Source organism: Heterodontus francisci, chromosome 2, assembly GCF_036365525.1.
Source record: "Heterodontus francisci isolate sHetFra1 chromosome 2, sHetFra1.hap1, whole genome shotgun sequence".
NCBI lineage: Eukaryota > Metazoa > Chordata > Chondrichthyes > Heterodontiformes > Heterodontidae > Heterodontus > Heterodontus francisci.
This window is the reverse complement of record NC_090372.1, coordinates 71,679,833-71,703,355: the sequence shown is the minus strand read 5'-3', so window position 1 is coordinate 71,703,355 and position 23,523 is coordinate 71,679,833. Positions and strand designations below refer to the sequence as shown.

General features: G+C 44.9%; 1 protein-coding gene across 3 annotated transcripts in view; it reads right to left on the bottom strand.

The window, feature by feature from the left end:
* Window positions 1–23,523, bottom strand: part of pde11al (phosphodiesterase 11a, like) — a 401,215-nt gene that overhangs the window by 138,338 nt on the left and 239,354 nt on the right. For all 3 annotated transcript variants that reach the window (XM_068058983.1, XM_068058992.1, XM_068059001.1), the window contains exons 9-10: window positions 21,914–22,006; window positions 5,931–5,981 (exon numbers count right to left, since the gene is read on the bottom strand). In XM_068058983.1, coding sequence (XP_067915084.1) covers window positions 5,931–5,981; window positions 21,914–22,006 — 144 coding nt within the window. The remainder of the gene's footprint in view (window positions 1–5,930; window positions 5,982–21,913; window positions 22,007–23,523) is intronic.

Sequence of the window (23,523 nt, the reverse complement as noted above, 5' to 3'; positions counted from 1 at the left end):
TTCAAAGGCTTACAGCCCTCAATGACTATTTAAATTTTAAAGGAACAGTGACTTTAAAGTTCATAAAAACGAATAAAATAAGCTTTCCATTCCCTCTCCAACCCCCTGTAATGGCATTACATATCATCCCTGCCCTTCCCCCACAGGAATACCTACCGTGAAAATTTAACCTCCACCCCCCCAACAAAGTTTGGAAACTTTATCATGGCGCCTTCCCATCACCCCCAACAAATCCAAAGCACTTTAACCCCGCTCACCCCCTCCAGCAAGAGAAAATCAGCTCCTCCCCCCTGCCCACAGGTTTCGCGCCTCGTTTCCCCGAATGTCAGAATGAAGATGTCAACGTGCTGGCAAAATCATTGCGGCCTGCATATTAATTAAAGGTAAGGAGCCATTTGCATATCATGATGCGGGTCCTGTCGCTGAGCGGTGGGACAGCCGCTACCGCAGGGATCAGGACGGGGCCTGCCAGTGTCGGAGTCGGTGGCGGGCCTCATCCGTTGCTATCTTCATTTCCCCCTCCTCCCGCCACCGTTCCCGGCATCGGAGAGCCTTTAAAATCCAGCCCAACATGTCTGAGTGCCAAAAGACATGTATGTGCATTATATTTCATTCTGTTTCGGGTAGCTGCAGGGTACCATCTCCGACAGCCTGGGACGCCATGATGCCACTGTTCTCCTATGCTTCATTCTCTGCAGTTGTCAACTGTGAGATCTATGCAGACCCACTCCCTCTATCTTGTGGTTTGCACTCTCTTCACCTGCAATGGATGATGGAGGGGGAGGGGAGGGGGGGGGGAGAAGCAGACCTATGAGTGAGTTTAATGACATGTGTTTACCTGATGGATGCAGTGCATTTGGTCAGGTGTCATATTGTATAATGATGGTAAATGGCAGTGGTGGATGGATAGATGGGGCTGTGAGAAAGTGCATTAAAAGAGAAGGATGGATGTGCTTGCAAGTTAAGTTGGTGTGAGAAGTGATGTGATGGAGTAAGCTTGACAAGGCAGAGTGCAGTGGCGGGATAGTTGATGTGCACAGCAGGATGTAGGTGAATGTACAACTTTACTCACCTTTCCTAAACTGATTAGGTCTTTAAAGTATTTTCTGTACCGAATCCAGGAACTTGATATAATACTCCTGCTGTTGACCTCCAGGGCCAGGTCCAACCACACCTTCTTTGTGTCAGCAGCAGATTTCTTCCTCCTGATCCTGGGGTAGAGTATCTCACTGTGGCTCTTCATTGCTCCAGCAGTATATCCAGCGAGCCATCACTGAACCGGAGCACATCGGTAGGCCATCCTTAATTCAGTGGCAATGTTCTCCTGACTTCCAACTCATCTAAATTCCATCACTGGATTGGCCTTTTAAATATTGCAGTTGAGATTGTGTCATGAGGGCCCTCATCACACCCACTGCCATGCAATCAATGCCAAACCCAGAAGTGAAATGAAAATGAGGTGTCTGGATTAAAATACCACAGAAAAACGCACCAAACTTACTTCTGAATTTCCCACGTGATATTAGATTCCCCCCGTGCCCAAAGCTCCTCTGAGTTAATATCAGATCCTAGGAATGCATTCAGCAATTTTTTTTCCCATTAATGTTTGTTTATTTTATCACTTGCAAAACGAGATGGAAAATTTGACTGTTCATAAATGATGATCATATTTTGATTTATCTGTTTAGCATGGTTTCTGCATGAGCGTAATCGATAGAGTTAATTTACATCAGTAATAAGATAACAGAAGCATTAACCAATTAAAAGTCTTTCAGGAAATTCTGAGTAATGAACAATGATGGATTGATAAGGTGTATTAAACTGAATGTTTTAGAAAAGCAATATGGTTATGAACAGAACGCAATAGAGTTCACCTCATTGTTTACTTACTAGATTCAGCAATTGCTAAATAGAATTGGAGTTTCATTGAAATGTTTAATTTAATAGAAAGGGAAGTGGAGGACTTCAGTGTTACAGTGAGTTACATATTGGCCTCTCATTCCTAGGAGATATGTTCAAATCAAGTCAGAATTGAGAATCTCACTTAGGGATTACACAGGATGGTTGGCATGGAAATGGAAAAATGTCATATGTTCACAAGTGGTGTCCGACTGAGGTTGGGGCTGACTTACTTTGATCGGGCAGTGTATTAGATAACTATACCTGATCTGGGCAACCTGGGCTTGATATTTACCGGCTCGCAGGGTGTGCTCAGAGTGCGGGGAGAGAGAGACTGTGGGCAGGAAGTGGGATCACAGAGTAAGAGACAGCACGGGGAGAAAGAGAAATCATGGGGAAAGAGGTTGTGGGGAGAAAGAGAGAATGTCAAGAAAGAGAGTTCACAAGAAGGAAGAGAGATCACTGGAGGAAGAATGATCGCTAGAAAGAGAAATCGCAGTTGCAGAGAGATCACTGGGAAGAGTGATCATGGGGGAAGAGAGATCACAGGAACAGAGATTGCAAGGAGGAAGAGAGATCGCAGGAAGAAAGAGATTGTGGCAGAAAGAGAGAACACTGGGAAGAGTGATCATGGAGAAAGAGGAATTGGGGATAGAGAGAGATCACGGCATGGAATAGAGATCGCGGATGGAGTGAGATCGCGGGGGAAAGAGATCACAGGGGAGAGAGATTGCAAGGGACAGAGATCGCGGAGGAGAGAGATCGTGGGGAGAGAGATCATGGGGGAGAGAGATCACGGGGGTGAGAAATCACGGGCAATAGAGATCGCGGGACATAAAGATTGTGGGACAGAGAGATCATGGGGAGGGAGATCATGGAGTGAGAGAACACGGGAGAGAGAGATCACAGTAAAGAGTGATCACAGGGGAGACAGATCACATGAGAGAGAGATCGTGGGGGAGAGAGATCGTGGGAAAGTGTGATCATGGGGAAGAGAAATATCGTGGGGGAGATCCTGGGGGAGAGAGATCACAGGGAAGTGTGTGATCACAGGGGAGAGAGATCACGGGGGAGAGAGATCATGGGAAAGAGTGATCGCGGGGGAAAGAGATATCGCCGGGGAGCGACATTGTGTGGGAGAGAGATCACAGGGAAGAGTGATCGCGGGGAAGAGATCGTGGGGAAGAGAGATCACGAGAAAGAGTGATTGCAGGGGAGAGAGATCACACAGAAGAGAGATCGTGGGGGACAGTGATCATAGGAAAGAGTTATCACGGGGGAGAGAGATCACCAGGAAGAGTGATGGCAGGGGAGAGATCATAGGAGAGAGAGATCGCGGGAAAGAGTGATTGGAGGAAAGAGTGTTCGTGGGAAACAGTGATCGGGGGTGAGGGAGATTGTGAAGGAGAGAGATCACAGGGAAGAGTGATCGCGGGAAAGAGAGATTGCGGGGAAGAGAGATCGCGAGTCAGAGAGATCACGGCCAGAGAGATTACGGGGGAGAGAGGTCACGGGGAAGAGAGATCACAGGAGACAGTGATCACAGGGGAGGGAGATCACACGGAAGAAAGATCGTGGGGAAGAAAGATCGTGGGGAAGAAAGATCGTGGGGAAGAAAGATCGCGGGAAAGAAAGATCGCGGGAAAGAAAGATCGCGGGAAAGAAAGATCGCGGGAAAGAGTGATCGCGGGAAAGAGTGATTGTGGGAAAGAGTGATCGCGGGGGAGAGAGAACGTGGGGATAGAGATCCCGGGAAAGAGTGATCCCGGGAAAGAGTGATCCCGGGAAAGAGTGATCCCGGGAAAGAGTGATCGCAGGGAAGAGAGATATCGCGGGGGAGAGAGATTACAGGGAAAAGAGATCACAGGGAAGAGAGAGCACGAGAAAGAGACATCGTGGAGGGACCGCAGGGAGAGAGATCATGGGGGAGAGAGATTACGGGAGAGAGGGTTCTCGGGGGAGAGAGATCGTGGGGGAAAGATCGCGGGGGAGAGAGATCGCGGGAGAGAGTACAGCATGGAATGGAGATCATGGGGGAGAAAGATTATGGATGGAGAGAAATCACAGCTTGGAATACAGATTGCAGGTGGAGAGAGATCGCCGGGAGAGAGATTGTGGATGGAGAGAGATTGCCGACGAGAGTGATGGCAGGTTACTCATCTGACCCCAAATCCGCAGAGGTTAAACTAGAAATAGGCATGTTCACAGTAGACTGAGCAAGTTGCCAATTTAAAAAAATTAACAGCCCCACCCTGACACTCTACTCCCCATCTTTGGAAGGGGGGTTAAAATCCACCACTCAACTCTCCCCCTCCCCCACTGCTGGGATAATTTTGACTTTCGCCGATAGTATAAAACTGACAATATTGACATCACCACCTGTTGTACATCTCTCTTGATCTTCATTTCCATTGAAGTGAATGGATGAAAATGGAGAGAGGTGTAAACCATGCAGCTGATTCGATATTCAGTATCATCTGCTCGACACTATCACCCAAAGTTAAAATTACCTCCACCCCCATTAATCTGGGCTGGGTTTGAACCCAATTTCTGGAAATTGAAAACTCCCAGCACGAACTACTGGCACAATATTCACAATATAAAGTAGAAGACCCATAAGATTATGTAACTGGGACTGCTGTCCAGTATTATAATGGCAAGCTATTGCACATGAAGATCTAAGTCCAATGTCAGCTCGTATGTCCATAAAAGGAAAGAAATGGCAGCGATGGCCTCCCCTGTGACCTTCCCCACCCTCACCAACCACCTCGTTGGGCGGTTGAGAGAAATGGGGCTATGCCACTATTTCCAGTGTTAGGCCAAGAACAGCATCCATACAGTTGGCTCGCCCTGACCTCTGACCAAGTGACCTAACAATAGAAGGGAAGGATACAGCTGGGAACAGTGGGGGAACATTTTTCTAAATGAAAAATGTGTACATATAAGTTAAATGGAAAGTAGAATGGAGGATATTCTTCTGATTTGTAATCCTGGCAAGGAATCTCACCCACCGGAAGCACCAGTGTAATACACAGAAATTTCTTGTTCCACAGTGGATAGGACTCCCTACTGGTAGCACACAGTTAAAAGTTCACTCATACATATATTTGAATATGGTTCAAATGACAAATAGAGAACTCATAAAATTGCCAAATGCCTCAACCCCTTATAACACTCAGACACTGTTAGAATTTGTTCTGAGAGACAGTGTTATAAAAGTGTCTGGTGTGAGGGGGTAACTGTAGCCATAAAAATGGTGCATAATATGGTGTCCTTAACACTACCAACATAATTGATGGTATCATTAAAAGGCTGCATTCAACTCTTGCACTTGTATATTCCACGCAAATGACATTGCCAATAACTAAACATTTTCTCCTAATATATACAACTTGTTTATAGGAAATATCTATAGATAAAATAATTGCAATAACTTATCAGTTATGTAATTAGAATAATTTATTTCACACAATACTTAATATTTTACTATAGAGCTTAAAATAGACATTATAGCAACAGCATGCACGAGGAAGGTAATATGCAGTAATTCTTTGTGTAATAGGGGAGAGCAGGCCTTAAATTCATCCATTTGCTTTTTTCACTGTGAGTGGATTTTATTACTTTAATAAATAATCTGCAGTGACCACTCTTTGGTATTCAGTATTATTCATGTGGCAGCAGAGAGTCGGCAGATGAATGCATTACATTTAATCACATGCTTCTAGATTTATAATCAACAATCTGTTTACTAATTTATAAACCCAGTCACGCATGTTGATATATAAAACATCTTGTGAATGAAATTCCCAAGACAATCTATTATTAAACAAGAGTTCAGCACAATTGAGTAAAAAAAACACCAAAAGCGTGCACCATGTATTGATTTAATATCTCCATAAAGAAAGGTTTTATTTCAGAGGGACATGTTTTCCAGGATTTAATGGAGAATGTTATTAGAGGTGCCTGCCAAACGTAGTATGATTAGAACTGTGCTAAGGGTATTTCATTGGATCCATATAAGAGTGGTTTACCTTCAGTCGATCGACCTCTACTTTTGAGCATGTTGCATGGTATGACAGCAACTGAAATAATAAACAGAAATAAGTAAGTACAGAAATTTATTTTTAAAAACATGTACAGCATATGGTGAATAAGGTCAAAACACATCACTGCATCACTTCCTGTTTGACATCATGATGAAGCACATAGGGACAGAAATGGATTATGGCCCATTCTTATGTGCATAACCATTGACATGCTGACTGCACTTGTCCCGAACAGGGGACAGCCCAAAACTGAACCTCAGACCTCATTAACATTTTTGCCGTGTGTTGTCAGAGTCTGTCTCACCTGCACAAGCAGCTTGCACATTTGAAGGTAACAAATGCTGGGCCACGTATTTCATCATTAAAAACCTGAAGGTAAGTCCCTGGGGCGGTGACGGGTGAGGGAAGCAGGCAGCAAGGGCGTGGGAGTGGGGCGACAGTGGGATGGGACATAATCGTGAGGACTTTGGAGTTGAGTCCCAACTGTCTCCACAGCAACATTTTGGTGGCAACCATTGAAGAATCCTGAAGCGGAGCAGAACAGGCACCCACTCCATTTACCGCATAGCAATTTCCCAAAGAGGTCCTAAAAACATGCGCCTGACCCCTTAGCAACATATGCAAGGAGACTAACACCTGCTTTAGGTGGCTGCATGGAGGCAAAATTTAGTGCTGGCCTGAACACACGTGGCGATAACAGCTTGCATTTATATAACACCTTTAAAGTAATAAAATGTCCCATCAGGATTATTTTCACAAAAGATACTGCTGAGCATGTAAGAGGATATTAGGATAGGTGGCCAAAACTTTGGTCAAAGAGGTAGGTTTTAAGAAGCATTTTAAAAATGGGTGCAATGCATAACAATTTCTATCTCATCATACTTCTTTTATTTTCTTCAAAATGAAGAAATGGAATTTTCTTTTTCTATGAACAGAATGTCCCTTTAAGTTAGTAGGAAGTATCCATTTAAAGATCCACTTCTTGCTACATTTCATTTTTTGTGGTACTCTGCCAACACTCAACGCAAGTCAATTACAAATTCATTTTGTCAGCATAACAAAGCATAAAAATGGCAATTTTGAAAAATGCTTTCCACAGTGGCAATGCAATTTTGTGTTTCAGCGCAAAGGACAAAGTGCCACAAATGTTTATCTGTGTATAATTTTTAATTGATTCGAATCTTATTTTGAAAAAGAGAATGGTTCCACTCAGTCTATTTTAATTATATCTTAATTAAAAAACGTTCTTGCATTTATGGGCTTTCTCAGGAGGAGAGAAGGGAGGCGTAAACCCGTATTCATGGCCAACCACTCCTCATTGGCACTGCCAACATACGCAGCACTTCTGAGTGCAACCAAAATCTATGAATATATCAATCTACAGATCAAAATCAAAGCCCTTCAAACTTCAGAACAGAACAGAACAAAATGAAAATTTTGCTTCATTGCATTTTCCAATGAGCAAATGCTGATAACTACACTTTGGGCCAGATTTTATCAGGCCAGGAGGCAGGGGGCAGACCCTGCCTCTGCCTTCTGTTGGATCCCAGTGGAATACATGGCAGGTAGCCAATTATCTGCCCGCTGTTGAGTACGCCATCTCTTTAAGGGACATGCTCCTGCCTCCAGAGCTGCCAGACAACTGGATGGCTGGCGGCTCTGCATTACCAGCAATGCCAGTGGGAGCAGTGGTTACTGCTGGTATTACAGGAGGCCTGCCTTGGCAAAGATGTTGGAGACCCCGGGACAGAAGTAAGTGGGGTTGGGGTCGCCAAGGCCAGTCAGGCAGGCCCTGGCGAAGGGGTTGGGGGGGGATGGCGGTTGGTGAGGATGGGGAAGGCCTTGCCACAGGGGTGGCCATCACTGCCATCATTGCCCCAAGAAGAGGGCCCCCCAGAGCCCACTAGGAGACTGCCGGGTCTCAACTGGCGGCATCTCCACGCGGCGCCGGGCCCCTCTGTCATTGGCGAAATCAGAGAGGAGGCGGGAAGCTGCCCTTGAATGGTCATTAGTTGGCCACTTAAGTGGCTCAATTGGCCTTGGGCGGGAGGGCTTTCCTCCAATTTCTCTGCCGTGCATAAAATGGCATGGCGGCAAGACGACGTCGGGCACACCACCCAATACCACCCCTTGTCATTTTGTGTGCCCCTGCCCCCACCGCCTCTGTTCTCTGCCCATTGTCTCTCTGGCAGTTTCATTGACCTTCTGCCAAAGTCACTGCAGGAAATTGAAAGCACCCAGCTAAATTCAGGGCCAATATATTTAAATAATCAAGCATCTCGCTCTGCACTTGTTTTGTGCTTGAACGAGGCAGATGAGGCTCTCAGTTCCTTCACGGGCATTGTCTTCCACATACAGCAGGACATCTATCTGTATTTAAAACTGTGACAAGCCCACAACTAAAGAAAGTTCCCACTGCAGTAAACTCTTACCTGCTGCAGCACCAATATTTATGAGACATTGGGGGGAATTTTAATAGTAAAGATAATGCATGTTGGGGTTCGGGAAAGTTGCTAAACTCGACAAAAATGGAATTGCATGCGTAAGCTGGCTCCAATGTGCTGACTTCTGGGTTTAACTCAGGGGCATTTTGATGCTTGTGCAGAACCCCTTCCAGAGTGCTGATCACTGCTGAGTATATTTAAATTAGGCAATTTCCAGCACATTTCGCCGGCATTTAGATTTAACATCACAGGCACAGGTTTCTCAGGCTGCCTGAAAGTTGCCATTGAAAGGAAGTCGAGAAGGCTGAAAGGCAATTTATGGGGCTAACAAAAAGTTACAAATATAGATATCAATAAATATTCAGTGCTCACAGTTGCTTTTTTGCCTCCCACTGGGAAAGGTTTTGTTGAGAGTATTTATGTTGAGAGGCTATGGGTGATGTCATAGTCGCATTAGATTGGACCTCGCATGAATAGCATGATGGCCATCAGCAGCAACAACAAATTGCTATGTAGGAACCTGCAGGTGGTCAGCAGAGAGGGTAGCAGCAAAGGCACCAGCTACGTGACAGGGTATGCAGGCAGAGGCTCAGCTTCCTTGACCTCTTGAAAGAGCAGTGCTTCCAGAGGCTATGATTGTCACGTCAGGTGGTGGCAGACATCGGCAGCTTCCTAGAAGATGACCTACTCCCTGCTTGACCTGGTGGCCACATATTGCCAGTGGCTATGAAAGTGATCACCACCCTCAAGCTTTTTGTCTCCAGATCCTTCCAAGGGGCTACTGGAAGCAGCTCCAGGGATCGCCCAGTCAGCTGCACACAAAGACATGAGGCAGGTCACTGATGGCTTGTTTGTCAGGCACAGCAATTATGTCAACTTTGCTTGTGATAGCATTAACCAGAATCAGGGGGAGGTCAAGTGTGTCCCTCTGGCTGCTCTCCCATAGGTGCAGGGTGTCATCAACTGCACACATGGCAATTCGTGCACTCCCAGATCAACCATGAGTATTCGTAAACTGCGAGGGTTTCAATTCAATCAATATTTGTTTTTATTCATTCGTGGAATGTGGTGTCACTGGCTAGACCAGCATTTATTGCCCATCCTTAATTGCCCTTGAACTGAGTGGCTTGCTACACCATCTCAGAGGGCATTTAAGAGTCAGCTGTGGATCTGGTCACAGTGGCGCAGTGGTTAGCACCGCAGCCTCACAGCTCCAGCGACCCGGGTTCAATTCCGGGTACTGCCTGTGTGGAGTTTGCAAGTTCTCCCTATGTCTGCGTGGGTTTCCTCAAGGTGCTCCGGTTTCCTCCCACGTGCCAAAGACTTGCAGGTTGATAGGTAAATTGGCCATTATAAATTGCCCCTAGTATAGGTAGGTGGTAGGGAAATATAGGGACAGGTGGGGATGTGGTAGGAATATGGAATTAGTGTAGGATTAGTATAAATGGGTGGTTGATGGTCGGCACAGACTCGGTGGGCCGAAGGGCCTGTTTCAGTGCTGTATCTCTAAAACTGAAAAAAACTAAAACTAAATATAGGCCAGCCCAGGTAAGGACATCAGATTTCCTTCCCTAAAGGACATTAGTGAACCAGATGGGTTTTTACAACAATCAACAATGGTTTCATGGTCACCACTAGAATAGCTTTTTTAAATTCCAGATTTTATTAATTGAATTCAAATTTCACCATCTGCTGTGGTGGGATTCGAACCCATGTCCCCAAAGCAGTAGCCTGGACTTTTGGGTTATCAGTCCAGTGACATTACCACTATGCCACCACCTCCCCAATTCAGTTAGCATGCAACCACAAAAATAGGTACGTACAGGTGTATGTCAGCTTCCAGGGAGCTGCCATAATGTTTTCATCTGGTGACAGTTGAAAACCCCCTAGACCACTAAACTTGTACACCTACTTATGCAGTTGCTTATAGGACAAAGGATACCTCACCCCCTCACCAACCCCCACCCCCCCCACCCCACCCTGCATCTTCAGCTTAGCTGATGACACTTGTGAGGAATACCACCAGTGAAGACCTAAAGTGATTGATTGTTAATTATATATTAATTGTGCTTAATTGTAGGCAGGTAGTGGACATTAACTGGGGATTCACTTGTACCCCTATAAATAGACACAGATTGAAACTGTGTGGCTGGGTTAGGAGATGCAGGCTAATAATATGAACCCTGTAAATAAATGCTTAAAAGTGTGAAAAGATTGGCTGGCTTCTATGCTTCACAAACTGGCTTTCCGGAATATAACAAGCTGACCACTAGATTCTCTTCAGCATGCTCAAGGTGCACTTCAGGTGCCTGGACAGATCTGGAGGTGGTCTTCAGTACACACCAGTCAGGGTCTTCAGAATAATTGTGGTGTGCTGTGCTCTGCACAGTATTAGCAGCAGTGAGGTTTGGAGCTGCAGGAAGAACTGAGCTGCGCACACATCATCTGCAGATGATTCTTATGAAGAGGAGAGGAGGAGGAGGTGACAGAGGATGTTGATGGCACCTCCAACACCTTACCTGCTGCTCACATTTCTGCCCAGGATTCCAGGGATTCCCTTACAGCGATAAGGTTTAATTAGTCACCAACTTTGGATCCATGGAACCATTGCATCAAATAGCCACTTCCCCATCCCACACCCCCAACCCCACTGGTGCAAAGTAGTCCTGTAACCAACCATCCACTCATTGCACATGCCACTATTGGTCCCTGTCAATTCATGTCTTCTCATTCATCAACAAGCCAACTGAAAAGGTGAGCTGCCACCCGGCAACCAAAAATGGGCAAGACAGGAAAGTGATGCAAAGTATTTTTATGTGATTTTAGTAAACGGTAAAAACTTAACAACATAATATTTTTTCATATACCCATGTGCATACCCTTGGTGATCTACAAAGCTTTACTCTTCCTTTCCCTACCACTCCTACACAGTGGCTTCAGCAGAAATAAAGGCAGGCTGCTCAGATCCCTGCTCTGACTACTGAGACGCAGCCGGCGACCTCTGGGTGTTGAAGGCCCTGAGGGTCGCACATGCAGCAGTGGAGGGGCTGAATCGACCATCGGGAGAGGAGGCGGCATATCAGGGTGGGGGTGGAGAGGTGTGGGAAAATGGGTGAAAAGTCGAAACACTTTGGGGGGAATTTTATGCTCTCCCTGTGATGGGTTTGGAGGCAGGGACAGCATAAAATGAGGAAGGGGGGATTGTGGCAGGGGGGTTCCCGCTACAATCCCGTCTCCGCCAAAGTTTTGTCCAGGGTTAGAAGGCCTGAGAACGGCCTGCCTGCCCCACCGCCTATTGAGGCCCTTAACTGGGCAATTAACTCTAATTAAGGGCCTCTTCCTGCAATTAGCCATGTGGCTGCACGGAAGCACGGCACAGAAAACAGTGCAGGCTGCTTCCTGGCTCCGGGGTGGGGTGGGGAGGGGGTGGTTCCCTCATTAAAAGGTACAGTGTCTGAACGAGGGACCCGGCATCGGGAAGGGGGAGGCCCACTTGAGGGCCACCCCCCTGCTCTTGCTGCCAAACCCCCCTCCACACCACAACCCCCACCCTGTGAGACCTCTTCTGCTCTGACCTACCTGAGGCCTGGGTCCAGTGATGCTCCTGGGCCTCTGGCAGGTATGCTTTCAGCAGCCGCCACTGCCTCCGCCATGGCGCAGCAGCTGCCGGCCTCTGATTGGCTTGCAGCTCTGCAAGGGCGGGACTTCCAGCATCGGGATCCTTGATCCTGTGGAAGGCCTGCTGCTGTCCAGTTAAGTGCCTGATTGGTACTAAATTCGGCAGGCCTTCCATAGAAGAGGTGACATCGGGATCTCGGCGTTGACTTCTCCAGACGTCGAGACCTCTGCCGCCAGGATAAAATTCCCTCCTTTGAGTGGAGCTCCCACTTCCATGTTACCTTTTGCCATCAACCCTCTCAAGGGCCAGACACACTTCCCTCCTATCACTCTACGGGGAAGCAGCTTGGAGTTGATCAGTGATGCATTGTAAGTGCAAGGTTGAGGCATCCGTCATCCTATTTAAGGCATACTGCCATCCAGAGTCTGCACGAGCATGGCCAAGGTCTGCTCATATGATTGTCATGAATGATGTTCTATGGAGTTGGCCACTCCAGCCATGAAGAAAGACATCCTCACAATGCCCTGCGATATCAACCTACTTATGCTTGAGGCGGACTCCTCCCTGCACTCATTGACAGTGTGTGGAAGACTTGTCAGTGCATCACACATCCTCTGCTGGTGCACAATGACTCTCCTTTTCATTGGTGACCCCCTGGGCTGCAGCATCTGTGTCCAGTTGAGCAGAGTTTGGAAAGGGCTGTGCCATCCAACATGGCCGCTCCACAGCTATCCCTGCCATCACTCTTTGCTTGTGCTCACGTGTAAACTGTGGTCACCAAAGGAAAATCCAACTGTCAAGAAAACTCCATATGCCAAATGAGAAATATTAATTTCATCAGTTGGAAACTTACATTAGAATTTTAATGGAAAAAATCCTACTGTAACTTTAAAATAGAACTAGCAGCCAAGATGGCCACTGCAATTTACATCTGAAATACTAGGAGAATTAAACGGGGGACAAAAATCAACAATTAGACCAGCCCGGTCAATGGCTTGCTCTAAGTGACCGAACTGACTAAAATGGCTTCATTAGCATGGCAGTCAAGGCAATCCTCACATATTGGGCTGAATTTTACGCCGCCCCAGCAGGTCAGATGGTGGCGTGGAGGCGGTGTAAAATTGAGCGGGAGGCTCCGGGAGGCCTTCCCACCCCACTCCCGTCTCCAGTCAACTTTACGGCGGTTGTGTGTGGGGGGGGGGGGGGTGGATACGGCCCACCTGCCCGAAGCCAATCAAGGCCCTTAAGTGGCCACTTAATGATCACTTAAGGGCCCCCGCCCGTCTCCACGGGTATTTTACCTGAGGCAAGCAGATGTGCTGAGGATGTGAAAGGCCGCCCAGCGATAGCTGCCGGCCTTTTCGATAGCCGGGGGTGGGGGGGGGGCTTATGGCAGTCGAGCACAGAGTGCCCGATTAAGGGCTGCCCTTGCCTCACATCCCACACCTCCTGGGACCCAAGACACCCCTCTCCCCGCAAAAAACCACCCTAGCCTCACCAGGGCACAACCGATCTCCCTGGTGAGGCATGCCCAACTTACCTTCCCTCCTGGCTCCATGTCGTCAACTGGGCTGCAGTCCCAGCAGTGACCACCGCTCCCAGTGGCACTGATGGGACTAAAAGCTGCCAGCCCGTTGATTGGCTGGCAACTCACTGAGGCGAGACCTCCTCCCTCAAGCAGGTGTAAGTCCCACCTCGGGACAATTAAAGCCCGGGGACCCGTAAAATGCAGGATGGATCCCCGGGCTAGGCGGAAGCAGGTTTGCCACTGACTTTTACATTGGTGGCGAATTCCCGTCTGCCGAAGGTAAAATCCAGCCCATTGACTTTGAAAGAGCCAACCCTCTCCAATTGTGAATTGGCATCCTGGGGCATGCGGAACCTTGAATTTCATTAGAAGGTTTCAGAAAATTTCATTAAAAACAAAGGGGATTGACAGAACCATGTGACTATCTGTCCGTCTCTGAAGAAACAGGGAGTTGTTATACAGATGAGAGACAAGTAGTAACAGAGTGTGCAGCAGCAGAAAGCTGCGTACCTCCCTTTCTCCCTCTCTTTCTCTCTCCCCAAAAAACATCAAGTTTGAAAACCGTTTGCGACTGGGGGACCCTCCAAGCCTACAGACCGCTACAGCCACCGACCAGGGGAAGAGGACCAACTACAATTCTGCCTTCAGGAAAACCCTGAGCAAAGTAAACCAACCAAGGACTTCAAGAGGACAACTCCGGCTGGACAATCACCGAATCATCCAACCTTATACTGTGTATTTAACTTTTATTTATTCTGAACTTTAATGCAACCACAAATTCAATTTTTCCCTCTGTAATCTATTTGTATGTGTGTGATTCTCGTGTGAATGTGTGCATAAATGTGTAACATTTTTTTAGTATTTTTAAATCGAGTTAGAGTGTAAACTTACTTCTTTCTTGTTTAAACTCAAGAAAACATGTCCGATTGGTTCTTTCACGATTACAGTGAAGGAAAAAGGTAAAACACTCACGGAGATGATAAGCAAAACCACTGTTTAAAAAAGGAATAAACCCAGTTGCGGTCAAATAAGAGGAATGGCAAAAGAGGGGACCCCCTCCTCACCTGGCCGTAACAAAACTAACTGCCAAACAAAGTGCTGATTATCTGTGCTGGTTCCTGGTAAGCATGAGTCCTATGATGTTGCACCCACTGAAGGGATCAGTTCTTCTGAGTACTCATTGTCCAGCAGCTTCAACAACTGCTGCTGTACTCATGAAGGCCCTGGCCAAGAGAAAAGATATGAATAAGTACTGTCAAGGTAAGAATGTTGCAATGCAGCATTATGAAGGTAAGCATAGTTCATTTGCTGTTAAATCAAGTCAACATGACTGAGTGTTGTACAACATGTGGGTTGCTTAGATTTAATTCTGTCTCCAGGTAACTGGGAGGTTCCCATCTCCAATATTCCAGGATTACCGAAATGCAACTGATCTCCAGCACTTCCTCCTCTGCAGCTATCAACTGTACAAGCTGTGGAAGACCATGTGAAGTCATCGCCCTCTGACTTGTATTCAGTGCTCTCTTCTACTGCAACAGAAGAAAGAACAGACCTCTGAGTGACAGTAATGACATGTGTTCCATTGGAGGCAATGCATTTAGAGAGAGTGACTATTATGCATGAAATTGCATAAGGATCAAGATGGGTGTCAGTGGTGGATGGACAGATGAGAATGTGGACAAGTGTATAGAAAGAGAAATATGAATGCACTAGGAAGGTAAGTGGGTATGAGGAATGATGTGATAGAATAGGCTTGACAAGGCAGAGTGACGGGAGGGGGGTGGGGGGAGGGTGCTGTGCACAACACAATGTAGGTCAGCTTTTCTGACCTGGTTATGCCATTAAAGTGCTTCCTGCATTGAATCCAGGTGCATGGCACAATGGACCTGGTGCTGACCTCCTCAGCCACCTCCAGCCTCGTCCTCTTTGTTGCAGTAACAGGTTTCTTCCTCCCATTGCTGTAAAGAGTATCTCTCTCTGGCTCCTCGCTGACCCCAGCACTGCATCAAGTAAGGTGTTGTTTACTCTTGGAATATTTGACTTCATCATATCACGTCCCTTTCAGTTTGTTGCAAATCCCTCAAATTCCTTCATATTCCATCCTTGTATTGACTCTTCAAATGTTCCAGTTGAGATTGCGTGATGTGGGTCTGCACCACACCTGCTAACGCGCATTCAATTCCAAATCCGGAAGGAATATTATAATGAGGTGTTTCCACTGACAAACTGACACGCTGAGACTTCTTCCAGATTTCACACCCAATATTGCATACCACCTCCCCCCCCCCAACCCCCCACTCAGAATATACCTTGGAGTTGTGATCAGGGTCAGCTTATTGACTTTGTGCAGAGACTCTGAAAATTTACATGCACATGCACAAATAATGAGGCAGAGACACTGCTGTATCACTGATGGCATCAACATGTTCTGTGTGCATTACTCATGAATTATGTTCCCTTGCATATCCATTTAGGAAACAATGCAGTTGTTGTAACAACAATATGTTGTAACAAAATGAAGAAACCACCACACTGAAAGGATATTCAAACTAGCCATGCCATACTTCCACTCAAACAATAAATTCATTAGCAATATTAGCACAACTGTTATGTGTTCAAATACCAATGCATTGGATAAAGTCAGGCTGAATAAGCCTGACAAAAGGCCATGTCATTCAGAACGGTCAGTATTTTTGAGCTAAGCGTTATGAAAGCCAACTTATAATAAAATGGTTACTGATCATCAATATTTATAAACTAGAGTTCATAAAGTCATTCAGGATCCTGTTTGCCTATCACAGCAAAGGATAGCTAACTAGAAAGATCAGTGCCTCGAATTTCTCCAATGACTGATCATCAGAATTTATGGAGAAATGGTGTAAATTACTAAAATCTGCCATTTAGAACATTACTGCGGAGGCCCTGTTGACCTCCCATTCAAGTTCCAGCTGGAGTCTGGAACATCATAGAATCATACAGTACAAGGAGCTATCCAATTAGTCCCACTCTCCTGCTCCTTCCCCATCGTTCTGCATCTTTTTTTCCTTTTAAATTATTGATCTAATTCCCTTTCGAAAGTTACTATTGAATATGCTTCCACCACTCTTCCAGACAATGCAATCCCGATCACAACAACTCGCTATGTGAAAAAAATTCTCTTTACCTTCCCCTTGGCTGTCCCATGGAAATTGGGGCCTATCTAGGAAAAACACTTAATTCCTCCTATTGATTACTGAAACTCCATGTTATATTCCAGAAAGCTTGTTGACAAAGGATTATGCTGCAGCCAATCTTTACTCAGTCTTGCATTTTTTTTACAAAGTAAAAAGATCACAAACACGCAGCTCCTCACTCAAACCTTCACCCAGTTTCAGTAAGTGTCTCCTCAAATATATTCAAGTAAAACCCTAATTAACGCCCTCCACCACATATGATTAAACACAATTAACACGCCAGAGGAATTCATTTTATCACGGGGCGAGGAGAAAATTAAAAGCAGCTCCAAAATATTGCTAATCTTTTGATAAGCATCAGCTTTAATGTGTGCATAGTTGACCAGTATCAATGACAAAATATCAGCAAAATGTCATTAATAAGGATTCTTGCAGCAATGAGCACAGGCTACCACTAGAGGTCATGCAACAGTGAAACAGTTTTTTTAAAATAAAGGTATGTGGAAACATTTAATAATAAAACATTTAACAAAAATCTATTAACTTTTCTTTCTGACTGGAACGATTGGTAATTTGTTTGTGAATCTGAAATTTGCCTCTCTACCCATGAAAAGGGCTGTGACTCATTTTACACAAAACTTGTCATTATCCTGTGAGGAGATTCACTGGGATGGGATGGGATGCTCTCTACTTATTTTTCTTCATCATCATCAGCAACAACTTTCATTTACACAGCATCATTAAAGTAGAAAAAAAAATCTCAAGGTGCTTCTCAGAGACCATTGCTGGTCTCCGCCGGCTGAGGGCAACGGAGGCCATCGCCCGTCCCTTCGGACATGAAACAGGCACTGAGTTAAAGAAGGAGATATTAGGACCATTGATCAAAAGCCTGGTGACAGAGATGGGTTTTAAAGGAGCTGAGGAAGGTGGAGGGGCTTGGGAGGAAATTCTAGATTGTAGAGTGAAGGCAGCTGAAGGCACAGCCAACAATTGTCAGGCAAGATGAGGGGCAGATGCACAAGACATTAGAGTAAGAGAAGTGGAGAGTTCTGAGGAGTTGTAGGGCTGGAGGATGTTACAGAGATAGGGTAGGGAAAGGGCACAGGCAGCACAGTTTTGGATGAGCTGACGTTTACAGATCATGGGGAATGGGAGGGCAGCCAGCCAGGAGAGCGTTGGTTGGAATAGTCAAGTCTAGCGGTGACAAAGACATGGTTGAGGGCATCGGCAATGGATGGGCTGAGGAAGGAGTGTAGCCAAGTGATCTTACAATAATTGAAGTCTGCAGTCTTTGTGAATGAGAAGGTATTTCCCCAGAAATTCAGCTCCAGGTTGAATAGAATGTCCACGTTGTGAAGTCTTATTCAACCTGAGACAGTGGTTGGGGAGAAGGTGAAGTTAATGGCAAGAGGACAGAGCTTATGCAAAGGCCAAAAACAATGATTTTATCTTCCCAATATTTAACTGGAGGAAATTAGAAGACTGGATGTCAGACAAACAGGGGGTCAAATGAGGTGGTAAAGAGATAGAACTGAGTATTGTTGATAAGGGGGCGGCATATACATGTATACTGATGACACCCTTAGGTGGAATGCTGTGCCACCAGAAGATGCTCCACAACAAAATGGCAAATTTTGAGGTCAAATATCAGTCAAATTTCATACCTAGACCCTCTGAACTGCAGTCCAACATTCTCTACTTGGAGCTGCCAAGCAATTATTATGTATATTTCTTATTTTAAAGTATTCCAACATGCAGGTACAGACACTTTGTAATACAGAGGCCATATACTACATACAAGCACCCTTTCTATTTGAGTAATAAAGTGAAAAGTTAATGAGTAATGCAATTACTTCATCTTTATGTAAAGGTCAGCGAAGGGCCAATGGTTGAAGGAATTTGTACTAAGTAGTCATTTAGTTTCCAGGGAATACAGCTTACATTGGTGAAGTATAAATGAGGATCCTATTATTTCCTGTGATAGAGCCAGAGAATGTCACTTTTTCAATGCAAGTTAAGCTGCCAAAATATGCTACAATTCTACAGTAATCAAATCCCTGCAGTTTACTCAGAATGGGATCTTTTCTATGCAAACAGCATTACCTAATGTAAAATGACCTAGGCTGGATTAACTCTTCCCAAAATCACTTCTCAACCATATGGATTTTAATCCCTAACAGAGTTGTTTAAAAAAAACAACCTTCACAATTATGTCAATTTGAACATTTTAAAATGTATTCTTTTCAATTTTCTACCCACTAAAGGTAATGAAGCCTGCTGTGGTACAGTTACAGGGACCAAAGGGCTTCCAATAACTTGCTCCAATGGGAATTCTTCATTTGTGAGGCAAGACAATGAGCTCTGCCAGGCTTGTTGGCTATGGGGGAATTATCATCTCGCATAATTGTAGCTTCACCTAACATCCACATACATATACCCCTTTCCAAAGGGAGTCACTGAATATTATGCAGTAGCAGGAATTCTGGCTGAATTTTCTCTAGCCAAAGGGCATCTAGTTTTTGTTGGTGCCTTTGGTTGTCTGTGTCTGTGATCAGCTTAGGTTCGAGACCTTCTAGTTTGTTTGGCTCAGTCCCACATGTGGCAATGAATTTACCTACAAAGCCTTAACTGCAAACTTAGTTTTCTTTCATCAATGGATCTACATGGCGACTATTTTGGCTCTTGTTCTGCAGTATTCTTCAACTTACTTTCTGTTTAAAATATAGGCTCCAAAATCCCTGGGGATGGAGGGGGAGGGGGAAATTACACCATTTCTGGGATTGGGGCGAGATCACTGGCCTTGGATTAAAGATGGGTGGGGGGGGGGTTCCACTCTGCCATACCTGCACTGATGCATCATCCATTTTAAATGGAATTGCAATGATTTATAGAATCATAGAATGGTTACAGCACAGAAGGACGCCACACAGCCTGTCATGTCAATGCCAGCTCTCTACAAGAGCAACTCACCTCGTCCCACTCCACTGCCTTTTCCCCGTAGCCCTGCAAATTTTTCCTCTTCAGATAATGATCCAATTCTCTTTTGAAGGCCTCGATTGAATCTGCCTCCATTACACACTCAGGGAGTACATTACAGATTATAACCACTCGCTGCATAAAAAAGATTTTCCTCATGTCACAGTTGCTCCTCTTGCCAATCACCTTAAATCGGTGTCCTCTGGTTCTAGATCTTTCTGCCAACAGGAATAGTTTCTCCATTGCTACTCTGTCCAGACCCCTCATGATTTTGAAAAGCTCTATCAAATCTCCTCTTAATCTCTTCTCCAAGGAGAACAGCTCCACTTTCTCCAATCTATCCACGGAACTGAAGCTCCTCATCCCTGGAACCAATCTCATTCAGTCTATTCCTGGTAAAAACATGGGAAATGGCATGGACAGTTACTTTATATGTATTTGCATAAAATTGGAGGGCTTAATGAGACTATTACACAAATCATGTAATTAGCCTCAGCACATGAAATGACTATCGACAGAAAATACCACTCACTGTACTAGGCAAGAAACAGCTCAGCCAATGCTCTGCCCCAGTTTTACTGGTACAGCCAATCTGAGAATTCACAATTAAAGCTTTAATCAAAGGCGCTGGTGCATAAGATAAAGAAAATACCTACAATCATATAATCAGTCTTATTGGTCTAATAATCTAGAGACCTGGACTAATAATCCAGACAACACAAGCCCAAATCCCACCACAGCATTTTGAGAATTTGAATTCAGTTAATAAAGTCTGAAAACAAAAGCTGGTATCAGTAAAAGTAACCACGAAGCTGCTGGATTGTCATAAAAACCCAACTGGTTAATTGATGTTTCTTAGAGAAGGAACTCTGGCATTGTTACCCAGTCTGGCCTATCTGTGACTCTAGTTTCATACCCATGGTGTTGATAGTCAACTGCCCCCTGCAGTCATCTAGGAAGCCACTCAAGAGTAACTAGGGATGGTCAATAATTGTCGATCTTGCCAGCAACTCCCACATTCCAGACACTTCTTTTTTCTAAAAATGCATTCTTCAGCTCCTGAGATTATAAATGTTTTGCATGGAGTTATTTCCACTTCTTATATCAGCACAATAAAGTGTGTTGACTTATTAAATGCTTGTTTCTGTATCACCACCTTTACATTAGCGAATAGAGAAAACTTAGCAAGAAATGTTGCCTTAGCAACCACTATCCGCAGCAATACATCAGCGAACTAAACTAACTCCACTCATAGTAATGCCAATTGCAGACATCACATCTATAGCACTATAACATCCCTACACCCTGAATCATTTATACTCACATTAAGTTAAGCTCACTTTTGTAATTTTTGTTAATTTTCCTGAGGCATAACATTATGCGGCACAGTGGCGCAGTGGTTAGCACCGCAGCCTCACAGCTCCAGGGACACGGGTTCGATTCCGGGTACTGCCTGTGTGGAGTTTGCAAGTTCTCCCTGTGTCTGCGTGGGTTTTCTCCGGGTGCTCCAGTTTCCTCCCACAAGCCAAAAGACTTGCAGGTTGATAGGTAAATTGGCCATTATAAATTGTCACTAGTATAGGTAGGTGGTAGGGAAATATAGGGACAGGTGGGGATGTTTGGTAGGAATATGGGATTAGTGTAGGATTAGTATAAATGGGTGGTTGATGTTCGGCACAGACTCGGTGGGCCAAAGGGCCTGTTTCAGTGCTGTATCTAATCTAACTATGGTCAAAAGAATAATTCCCACAACTTTGCTCAAGGGCTGAAGAGAGGACACCGAAAGTGAGCAAAAGGGCACAGTTAAGCCGGGTTGTGTGATTGCCAGATAATGGTCCGGGATCGTCACAGTTAGGGAGAGACATTCGTTTGCATCGCATCGCTTTGAATGGCGCTGCGCAGACTGAAGTCGATTCCCCGGGGGAAGGCAGCGCTACCTGCTTGGCATGCGCGCTGTCTGTCATTGATATCATTGAAGAAGGCTGTGTGGGCCATGCAGGTCGTGGCTGGTGGCGTTGTCTGCCCCTGGGGAATCAGCGGAGTCTGTAAACTGGCGCTCCGCCAACACATTTTCTCCCTTGGTGTCCGAGGGAGTGAGCGGGTTCCGTTCTGGGTTTAGTGTCTCTCCCAATATCCAACCACAGTTTACAAAATGTACACGAAAAAAACCTTTATTTATTCATTGCACTCAATGTTTAAATCATTGCAAAATATAAAAACAGACTGACATCAAGAGCCACCGATTGCTTTGCCCAGGACTTCTTCACTTGGTTGTACATTATTGTATTGTTGATGCCGAGACCACAGAAAATGACAAAGGCCTAGAGCAAGGATAAGAAAACACAAGAGCACTTTAGCAAGAAATCATTAACAAAGTTACAGTTGCAATTAGGTGAGGAACTATCAGTGACTGCCTAATGGCGGCTATTCTGAACATTTGAATATGTCTTATAAACACACTCTAAATATTTAAATGTGTCTCACGAGTATACTCAGGAAGATGCTCGTCATTTTATTCGGTTAGACGGATAACTTCTCATGTACAATATTTAATCACAGATTCTGAGTCAACAACCCATAGATGGCTTGTACAGATTCTGATTAAGAGCTCAAATTCCAGAAGATGTAACATGTACTATTTCATTGGTACCATAGAGAGCACAGTGAGTCCAGACCCTGTCAGATTGTGACTAATGTTCTGACATTATCTGCAACTATCATCAATTGAAGAAAATATCTGGACAAATTGCTATTACAGCACACTGTAACACATGAAATGTGCATTAATTTTGGTGTTTTGGTTTGAGAATTGTTTCAGTCAGGACAAATTGGCTCCACTATCAGTGGAGTACAGTTTATTCCTTCCACTTAGAAAAATAATGCTAAAATCTGATTCCCTACTGAAATATTGCAAACAATTATGACTACCTTTATCAGTCTTTAGCTTTTTAGTTTCATTATGCTTCAACAATATGCTGATTCATTTTTCATAGGAAAAGGGAAATATGATCAATGTATAAAGTTCAGCACACAAAATAATATGCAAGATATATGCCTGGAAATTCCACAGTGATTCTCCCAACCCACCCTTTGTAACTTTGGCAGTAGATTGTTGGGAATTCTAGTGAAACAACATAAATGTTGTTTGTGCAGGGTTTCAGCTGATTTTACAGTGGGAGATCAGCAGAACCCCACCAAACTTCATGGCGTTCTGGTTGTGACACAACTGTCAAGGAAGCATGCTATACTAAATGAGGATTTTTAATTCATCGGTTGGAAACCTACATTAAACTTTTAAAAAGGAGCTGGAATCCAACAGTTAACTTTGTTAAAAGGCTGGTAGCCAAGTTGGCCACCACAATTTGCATTGAAATACCTCACATTCCAGCTCATAGTTATATGTCTCCGATTCTAACGAGGTTGCATCCAGGACAATGCCTTGTGAATTTGGAAAGAACTAACAGCTTTGCTTCTAATGGCAAAACATTCAAAGCCATCTTGGAACATTAACAATGGAGTCATATCTCCAGGGGTGGACCATTGAAACAATGAGGCTCAAGAGGGAGATATTGAAAATACCTAGACTCAAATCTTGCAAACGAGGACACTGGGGCAATAATGTGACTGCCCCCCTCCCCACAAAGGACAATCTCCTGAAACTCTGAATCGGACAAGCTTTGAGTGCTGACCCAGTGGGGCCGTTTCTGTCTCCAGAAAAAATCACAAGTTTGAAACCTGTCTGTGACTGTGGAATCCCCAAGTCTATTATTGCTACAGACAGAGACCCTGGGGAGGAAAGCCACCTACAACTCTGTCCCCAAGAAAAACCCTGAACCAG